This window comes from Protomyctophum bolini (assembly GCF_963924005.1).
Source record: "Protomyctophum bolini genome assembly, chromosome: 9".
Lineage (NCBI taxonomy): Eukaryota > Metazoa > Chordata > Actinopteri > Myctophiformes > Myctophidae > Protomyctophum > Protomyctophum bolini.
In genome coordinates this window covers 45,175,383-45,185,901 of record NC_137870.1, presented here as the reverse complement: position 1 = coordinate 45,185,901, position 10,519 = coordinate 45,175,383, and the positions used below count along the sequence as shown (strand labels likewise).

The 10,519-nt window shown below is 46.2% G+C and overlaps 1 protein-coding gene across 1 annotated transcript; it reads right to left on the bottom strand.

Moving 5' to 3' along the window:
• Positions 1–4,213: 4,213 nt before the first annotated feature.
• slc25a40 (solute carrier family 25 member 40) lies at positions 4,214–5,257 on the bottom strand (the record flags this gene model as incomplete). The annotated part of the gene is made up of 1 exon (XM_080771726.1): positions 4,214–5,257. One exon carries the CDS (start codon positions 5,255–5,257, stop codon positions 4,214–4,216), a length of 1,044 nt encoding a protein of 347 aa, XP_080627852.1.
• Between the last annotated feature and the right edge of the window lie 5,262 nt (positions 5,258–10,519).

The following is a 10,519-nucleotide window of genomic DNA, read 5'->3' as shown; positions in this document are numbered from 1 at the left end:
TATGTACATACAGTGTATGCCACTATGCCAGGGTTCCCCTTGTGGCCCCTGGGCAAGACCTCGACCTTGTGCATGCGGACTCGGCCCCCAGCCTGGTACCCTATAGTCAAAATATGGCCCTTGAGGAAAATGAATTGGGGAACCCTGGTATATGCTCACAGCCTGTAGAGGCAGTTTCGCCAATGTCTCCAAATCATGGAAGAGAACCGATTAGAACTCTTCACAGGGTTGGTGAACCCATTTTGGGGCGGGAACCCCTTTATTACAGTCTGTTACTCACAGTACACACCCTGGGCTATGTTGCCACCGAACAGTATAAGACACAGCGTCACCACAGCAACAGCTCTGAAAGGCCTTCTCCCTGTTAAGACAAAAGCAAGATAAGAGTAAATGCCGTTAGCTAAACCCAACCGGACCAAAGTACTTTGAAATTACCTCTAAAATACTTTTACACATAAGGTGAATCACTTCTATAACTGTCCTCGGCCTCAACTCTCTCACATTCTTTGTCAAGACTGGAAAAGCATAAATATATGTAGACGGCTTTCAAGGATGAGAGGCTTGAACTATTGACAAGTTAACAAATGGTAACTATCTTAATTGATTATTACTCTTAGAGTCCTTGATTGGTTTAATGAAAATGGCACTTATCTGTTATTTTGACAGCTCACACTGTATGGACACACGCTCACACACGCACACGCTCACACACACACACACACACACACACACACACACACACACACACACACACACACACACACACACACACACACACACACACACACACACACACACACACACACACCCATGTTTATATTACTCCTAAACATTTTGCTAAACATCACACACATTCCTATCCTCCTGGTGTAGACCTGTGCCCAGAAGGACACTTTTTCCATATTATGGCTTATATAGTATTATTACACGGCTGGGTTGAATGCTTCATTCTGAGGCAGCGGTGGCCGAACGGTTTGCGGAGCGGTCTTGATATTGGAACTCGGAAGGTCGCTAGTTCCTATCTCCGGACCGGCACATTAACCCTGGGCACTGCTCTGAATCACTCCCCACTGCAATCTGGAGTGACAGTTTACAAAACAAATGCTAATAAATAGATTTCATGGATTTCATTTGGGCAGAGTGAGAAACATGCGTCTTGGTCACGATCACGCCATGCACTTCAAAGTTCAGATCGATCAGTCAATCCACGAGGAAATAAGTGGATGAGGACAGAAGGAATGAGTCGTTTTAAAAGCAGGATTAAACTCACTCACTCTTCAAGAAAGAAAAATAACGGAAAATGACTGGATATGTATTGTCAGCCAAACTGAAGAAAAGAATGGAGAGGAGCTATAGGCAAGTCCCACATAGGAACATTCCATCCACTAAACTGAAAATCACATGAGTGTAACGGTCATGTTGTTTGTGCTGCACAGCCTGCACAGCATTGACTGACTGAGTGAGAAAGGTGGTAGTGGAATCAGAGGCCTTTTATAGGGTGTGTGTGTGTGTGTGTGTGTGTGTGTGTGTGTGTGTGTGTGTGTGTGTGTGTGTGTGTGTGTGTGTGTGTGTGGGGGTGGGGTCTGCATTCAGGAATAAGCAGCAGGTGTGCAGCCTGAACCAGATTGTTGATCTGTCCATTGATTGCATTAATGTATGCATGTTAGAAAGTTTTCTAATTATTACTCCGGCTTGGAGTAACTATCAGCACTGGACCACATACCCAAAGTTGTTAAGACACATACTGTGTTTTCATGGTACTGCATCTGCTTTTTTTTCTAGCAAATGTAATGTGGAAAACATATACGTCAGAGCAGAGCAGTGATTGCCTCATTGTTTTTTGTACAGAATAAATCTACTCACTGCTGAGATCCTGGTCTATGGCGCTTCATAACACAACGCAAGATCACGTCTGTTACAATCGCATGCCATCGATTTCACATTATTTGAGTGGCCTATGCATAGCTGTGTGTGTGTATGTGTGTGGCTGGGGGGGGGGGGAGCAAATGGATTACACAGTAGAATTTCTAACTGCTGATTGGGTGGGCAGCCTACAGCCCGCCTACCAACTGTGTAGTCTGTGTACGACAATAACACGCAAGACAGAGCCCTGATGCACGCCTGTCTCCATATAAGGGCACGTAGAGGTGACAATAACAATAACTAGAACTGCACTCTGTCGAGTGCCTACTTGCGCGTTATACACAAGTATAGCCATAAATGGCCTACTAGTGCGCAAGCAGAGCACGCAAGTACTGTCGACCGCTACAAACTTTCAAATCTCAGCCTCTCTGTAAAACATTGAAATTAAATACTAAAGTCGGGTTATAACTGGCTGTCAATGGTGACGTATAATTATGATATGTTTCAATATTGGTTGGGTAACAGGTAACGTACGTATGTATACATGTATGTAAGTTGTAAGTTGAAAGTACTATACTGTGGTCGGCTGGCTTTTTTATGCGTATGCTTGGAGGTATACTAGATGTTGATGGTGGCGTAATTAAGATATGTATCAATGCCGGGATATAACTGGCTTTTGATGGTGACGTAATAAAGATAGGTTTCACATTACATACATGTATACTGTAACGGCGAGCCGTTGATTATTGTTATTTTTGGTGTTCGTTAAATATATATATTATGTACTTATTCTTATTTCCATATATATATATATATATTCACGTTAGCCATTAGTTCGCTCCTTACAGTTGTGGAGCTATAAGCTTGTATATCAAGACTGCCAGCAGCGTTGTCTACGCTGTGCCATTGCGGCCAGTATTGCTGCTACGTTACTGTCTCTGTTTTCTCAAGTACAGATGAAGAGTGTCCCTTCTCGCTCGCCATCTCTCGCGAGAACCAGTGGAAACCGTGTGAGGTCTTCCTCATTGGCCACGAGTCGTCATCTAAAAGACTCCATCCATGTTGTTCTTTGAGATAACCTATAAGCTCTAGCTGTTTTCTTTTCATTCCGTTGGTTTAAACTTTGCTTATCCTTCGGGAAGGAACGGCAGGTTAAGTTGTAGTTTTCCATGCTGTCGTTATAGTCACGTCCATTACACCTACATCTACCATCAACATATATATACCTCCGAGCATACGCATAAAAAAGACAGCACGAGCGCAATACTTGCGCGCTCTGCTTGCGCAAGTAATAACACACACACACACGCATGCGCGCGCGCACACTTGCTTATGGCAGTCCATCGTTGTCGATGATGACTTCATATCTCCTGGGGGGGGGGGGGTAGGGGGTGGGGAGTTTCAGCGCTTGTTGCGCTAATGTGGCTGTTTAGACCAATTATTGATCCGCACACACGGGTGTGTTGAACCTGCTTGGACAGGTCGTGCAGCGCGCTCATGCCGCTGCCTGCGCTTCTCTGCGCGCCTCAGGGATGTCTCGGCCTCCAGGTGGGAAACACCCGTGAGGCAGAAAGAGCGACAAGTGTCTCGATCCGCTGCTGTCCTTTCCTGGTTGGAGGGTAGAATGTTGCGGTCCCTGCATGAGCAGCACCGTCATGTGGTCCTTATAGCGCTTCCGTTGTCCTCCTGTAGACCTCTGGCCGTAGAGAATCTGTCGGAGTGGCCGGACTGCAGGATCACACGACCTAACCAGCGGAGCTGTCTGCGTGCCGGAAACACCTCTATGCTGGAAGAGTTGGTGCGTGTGTAGATCTCTTCATATATAGACCATGTGGTGCTCCCCATGTGATGCCCAAGTTCCTTCGCAGACAGTGGATGTGAAAGGCCTCCAGGGACCGTCTGTAAGGTGTCCAGGCTTCAGAACCGTACAGTAGTGTGGACACACATACTGCCCTGGTATACTGCTGCCTTGGTTGAGGCCTTCAAACTTCAAAGACCCGTGACCTTAGCCGACCAAACGCGACGGAGGCAAGGTTGGTGCGGGCTTGGATGTCCACATGAACATTACAGCTGTCGGAGAGGATGCTGTCGAGGTGCTTGAAGTGTGGTACCGTTTCCAGAGGGGTGTTGTTGTCAATGTAGAAGACTGGTGTGGGAGAGTGTGCAGAGCTTCGTTGGTGGACTAGTTGTGTCTTCTTGATGCTAACCTGAAGACCGACAGCTCTGTATGTACGTGGCAGCTACCACATTGAGGGCATGCTGAAGGGACTCGGGGGAGTGCGTAATCAGCGTGCAGTCATCGGCATACTGGAGTTCACAGACCTGGAGGGCAGTAGTCTCAGCTCAGAGGTCAGGTGTTGATGGTTTTCAGAGGTCCAGTTCTCGACTCCTGGTTGCGCTTATGGAAGTATGCCTTTCCAAACTCGTAGGTGCTGATCATGACGGCGCACGCCGGAGCCACTTTAATCACCCTGGGCATGACGCCTGCAAACAGTCCCCCGACGCCGTTCTCCGCTACGATCCTTCTCAGCACGCTGAGCGTAGAGGACGACAAGTTCGCCGCCTTCAGATCTCCCAGCTCCACCTGCCTCTTGGTTTTGACGACGTCAAACGGCGAGGTGGCGACGGCGGCGACGGAGCCAGATGCCGCTCCGGAGATGAAGGTGATGGAGGAGGTGACTTCGCCGCCGCTGCTCTGGGCTCTGTCGCACAGCCAGGCTTTGGTCTTCTCGTAGTTGTACCAGTACAGGGCGGAGAAGGGCACGTCCCTCAGCAGGGTGGCTCCCCAGCCCCTCCACAGTGACGGCCAGCCATCGGTCTGCACCGCCCGGCCGATGCAGCCCATCAGCTGCCTGTACGACTGCCTCTCGGACTGCAGCTTGGTGCGGATCAGCTCCAACGGACTGATGACCGTCGCCGAACCCACCCTGGCCACGGCCCCCGCCACCAGAGGCGCCGTCTCGGCGTGTTCTCCCATCCTCGTCCTCAGAGAGGAACACAGCCGGTCGTAACAGGAGAAGTAGATGACGGTGGCCGGCACCGCCATGACAAGCGTCGGAGGGAGTCCGCTCCACAGAGACGTGATCCCCTCGACTCGTACGATGTTGACGAAGGCGTCCGCCGTGCCGCTGAAGTGGCCCGGTGCTTTATACCAGGCCCGGGAGGAGCTGCCGTTCTCACACACACATAAGTGGTCCATCAGGCCGTTGCAGTAGACAAAGCATGTCCCTTTGGGGAAGGGCTTGTTCTGCGCTTGGAGTCTGATCTTCACCACGTCCAACGGGGTGACGAAAAGTGACGTCAGGAGAGCTCCGGAGCAGGACGCCACGATCTGTTGAAGTGGAGTAATGCCATTGCTGGCTGCTGGTGGTGCTGGTGGACTTTGTCCATTCATAGTGACACCTCGTGTCACTGCTGTCCACTAGCGACACGCTCCCCCCACGGGCACACACAGCCTCATGTATAAATAATGACTCAAGGAAGACTGGGTATAGGAACACGCCGCCGTGGCGTCTGAATTTAAACCAAGATAATCTAACCTGTGTTTGTTGGGAAGGTGGTTCAAGGAAACTAGTAGGCCTAGCTTAAGCCAAAGGAGTGCGCGGGTGTGAAGAGTACTTATACGGTCGAGATATCTGCGTTGTAATTACGGTCAGATATATATATCCTGGTCTGTGAGGTTAGATTAGAGCTGGAGTGTGGTCGTCTCGATGATCAGTCATATAGATCCTCGAGCGCATTGGTCAAACATGCACGTACGTCTCTTCCTGCATGCACATTGGTTGAATCTTCCTCTATCTGAGGATGCTTATGTCCTTTAGACCTTCGTGCTGAGGTGGTTGTGTCATCTCTATGTCACGGCGAGCCGCGAGCTATATAACAATGCAGTCCCAAAGGTCAGCCATGTCTCAATATGGAGTCCACGATGTCAGTCAGATCCATGACGTGGATGAATAAGCAACTCCGTGGTTATAGCTGACTCATTGTGACATAATAGTCATATAATAGCCCCAATGACTGCATGCACAGTCAATAATAACCAGTAAGACGCGCAAACGCGGGAAGCGAACGCAGCTCGTACATATTTGGGTTTTGGACGTATAGCTGCTTTGGGGACTCCTTATATGGTTATGGCTGAGTCATGGTGACGTAATCACTCAGCTCCATATATGGGCACAAAAGCGGGACAGACAGACACACAGACAGACAGACAGACACACAGACAGACATGATCTGCTAGGTCTCATAGTAAGTGCTCACTGCTTTCGCAATAATAATAAACTTTATTTATATAGCACCTTTCATACAGAGTTGCAGTTCAAAGTGCTTGACAGACAGGACAGAAATCAGGTGCTTTACAGTTAGGTCATAACATCTCAGACACAATCCACAGAGTATGCATATAATCATCAACATAAGAGGGGAATAAAAGGTCAGCCATAGAGTTAAAACGACATACATAATAAGATCATGAAAATAACATTTATTAATTTAAGTCTATAAGGCATTTGAGAGAATAAGCACGGTACCGGGGCACGGTACCGGGCCGGGGGCGCCTGAGGTATAACTGAAAGGGCAAGACACAGTCAACATATTCTACACACATGTATAATAATAATAATAATAATAATACATTTTATTTATAAGGCGCCTTTCAGGGCACTCATAAGGGCAGACTCATAAGGGCACTCATAAGCCTGCCTAAACAGGTGGGTTTTGAGGTGAGTTTGAAATACGGTGATAGAGTCCATGTATAACAGCTTGTCAGCATTATATCACACAAACATTGTATGAATAGAAGTTCTACATATCAATTGCATACATACTAGAAGTAGCCTTGACAGAATCCTGACAGAAATGTGGACATCCATTATGGCAACTTCATGTATTCAAAGCTGTTGACTGTTCAGTTTTCCACTATGGTGGATGATAAAAAATAAGTACAGCATGCACGTGTTGTCTTGCTATGAACATGAACACTTTCCGAGATGTATAAAGCTAATTATATTATCGTCTCTATTACAGTGCAAAGCACATTGAGCTGTACCAGGGATTCTATGAAGCTCCTCAGGTATTTCCCTATTTCATCACTATTTGTTTTTCTTAATTATTATTGCTGCTGTTTAATCTAAAATATCCAAATATTGTACTATGTGTACATACAAGACATGCAACAGGTACTGCATGCGCCACCAGAGAGAGAGAGAGAGAGAGAGAGAGAGAGAGAGTACTGAACCAATGGGAAGCTCTAAAAGCCTACTTCTTGAGCCATGAAGATGTAGAGAAGGTACCCGAGATCCGTACCCAGGTAGGCAGGGGCCGTAGCTGACCATTTGGTTGCCCTACTCGTAGGATATTTGTGCTGCCCCCCTGCCTCCCGACGAGAGCGCTGCTGTTTGTGAGGACGCACACACGGCGCGCTCGTTATTACGCGGCGGAGCCACAGAGAAAATTGCTATTTTGAGGGAGTCGGCTTGGCACTTTTTGGCACATTTTGTTGCCCCCCCCCCCCCTCGGCGTGTTGCCCTACTCGCAGCGCGTACTGCGCGTATAGGTAGCGACGGCACTGCAGGTATAGGTCATCTCTGCAACCCAGAGATGAAAGCTTATACTTCTTGTTCCCAGGAACAAGAAGTAACCTCTATGGGGTGATGATTGCGAACGCAGTGATTGCGAACGCAGTGAGCACTTACTATGAGACCTAGCAGATCATGTCTGTCTGTGTGTCTGTGTGTGTGTGTCTGTCCCGCTATACGTCCAAATATGGAGTGTGTTGCATCAGCAATCACTCAGCTCCATATATGGGCACAAAAGGGGCCAGGTCCACATATACAGTAACAGCGGGACAGACACACAGACAGACAGACAGACAGACATGATCTGCAGGGTCTCAGCTGCGTTCGCTTCCCGCGTTTGCGCGTCTTACTGGTATCCCTATACTGCATACTGTGAATAAAATGTGACCGTTTCTGACCGAGGGTGAGTCATTGAATTTCTTGTGTTCTTCTTTTCTGTTCTGTCATATGAAAGCAGGGGATCTTATAGCATCACATTTACATATTGGTTGTTCAGTTTGACGCCCCCCCCCCGTTTTGGAGATATGGCTTATAGAGTAATGGCTTGCGGAAAACAGCTTGAAAGGTTCACTTCTGTGGACTCTTAACAATACACCTAGCTACATGTTTAAGCATTTATTTCATAGTTACATGTCGATTTCAGCTCTGGCATTCATTTCAGGCATGCTCTAGTTGTAGGTGAAGAGTCTGCCTGTGCTATTAACTGATTTTGGATAATTTTTTTTTAATAATTTCAGTTTTTGTCCTCTGGTGAAAAGCTGTGCGTGCGTGGCAGTGCATCCAGGTACAGGGTGTGTTACTGTTCCTCCTAGTTCTGACACAGAGACACCGAGGAACCAGCCATGTACCAGCACCCTAACCCAGCATATAGTGCTTCAGTGAACGTGGTCTGGAAGGTGTGTCAGTGTGCAGTTAGAGGACACTTTGTAGAAGGACACGGTGCCGGCAGGACGGTCTAAATACACTCCCACTCTGCTGGAGTGACGGAGACGGAGGACAGAGTCAGAGGGCCGGACGGAGAGTCTCGTCTGCCTCCCGTCGTGAAGGACAGAGTAACCGTCGTTGCAACAAAACAGACTCCAGGACTAATTGTTGTTGTATCCGAACCGGTTGCCACCGAGACGTTGACCCTATTGCTCCAAGATGCTAAATCGGTCCGGATGGTCTGGATATCCCTGATCTTTTCCCACGTTTGTCACCTTCCTGTAGTGCTCGGACAGAGAGAGGCTTTTTTGCGCCGTGTTTGGATCCAGTGTGAGTTCACACGCATCTGATGAGACACACAACACAAAGCTATAGTTATAACAAACATATTATGACTTCATAATAATATGAAAATACTGGTCTCCCAAATCTGGCTGTGAGTGAGTGACAGGCTGTCTGCCCCACACTGAATACTATCGCCATTTTATTTCATTGTGTCAACTAAATCCTCATTAATGCAAACTAGATTCAACATACTCAACCCTGCACACATTCAGAACATTAATTAAGTTAAGTTATTTTTAAGTTAAGTTTTTAACTTAGCCATAACCATATAAGGAGTCCCCAAAGCAGCTATACGTCCAAATATGGAGTGTGTTGCATCAATCGCAAACAAATCACTCAGCTCCATATATGGGCACAAAAGCGTGACACACGGACGGACACACAGACATGATCTGCTAGGTCTCATAGTAAGTGCTCACTGCGTTCGCAATCACTGCGTTCGCAAAAACACTTATCGTGGAATGGTCCAAAATTGGACCGTACAAACTTAATTCTTACAATGGACCTTAAAAGATTAAAGTCAAACCAGTGGTTCATGTACCAGACAGGCTGTGAATGCTGCTTTCTTCTGTGTGACCCTTGACCTTATAGCGGCATAGGCATGACCTCTATCTGTGTGGGAATCTGCACAGATAGAGGCATCCACTAACAACAATTGTTTCTATTTGACAACCATGTGAATGAGGTTTTCACATCATGGTATTATCACACCACCTGGTGGCGACTGGCGACAACACACATTAGAAACATCATCATACTGTGAATTGTAGGTTTTATACCAGTACCATGTTTGTTGGCAGATAATAATGAACTTTATTTATATAGCACCTTTCATGTCATAAAATGCAACGCAAAGTGCTTTACAGGGCAGAAGAAGATAAAAACACAAACATTAAATAACAATTAGGCAAGCAAAAACACACTAGCCTTAAGACAATAAACGAGTAAGACGCGCAAACGCAGCTCGTACATATTTGGGTTTTGGACGTATAGCTGCTTTGGGGACTCCTTATATGGTGCCCCTTTTGTGCCCATATATGGAGCTGAGTGGACCTGGCCCCTTTTGTGCCCATATATGGAGCTGAGTGATTGCTGATGCAACACACTCCGTATTTGGATAGCGGGACAGACAGACAGACAGACACACACACACACACACACACACACACACACACATATGGGGAGAAATTTGTCTCGAATGTTTTTACAAATGTTCCATGATTTACAAATGTGTTTCCAAGATTTACAAATGTGTTTACAATATTTGCAAATGTTTTTCCACGATTTACAAATGTATTTCGTATTTTTACAAAAAATATATAGATTTGTGTGTGCGTTTATCCTAAAATACCATTTGTAAATCCTCAATTCTGCGTGTGAATTGTAAATCTGCATTTGGCATTCCTTTTTCCTGTTGAATCATTTTGAGACAAACGTCACGCTTTTTTATGATAATTTTCACAAATGTATTGTCCTATCCACAAAGAAACATGTAACTTGTAAGTTGGCATTTAAATAATTTTTTACAAATATATGACAATTTGTAAAAATAAAAAATTATACTTGGCACATTTATCATAAAATATCATTTGTAAATCATCAACTCTGTGTGTCAGAGTTGATGATTTGTGGATTTTCTCAATGCATTTGTGACTCCAGCCACTTGTGGATTTTCTCAATGCATTTGTGACTCCAGCCACTTGTGGATTTTCTCAAAGCATTTGTGAAACCAGCACAAGGTAAAAATGTCTCAAAAAGGTGATTGGCTGCCTCGTTGCTAGGCTGCCTCTAAGCCAATGGGAGACTTACCA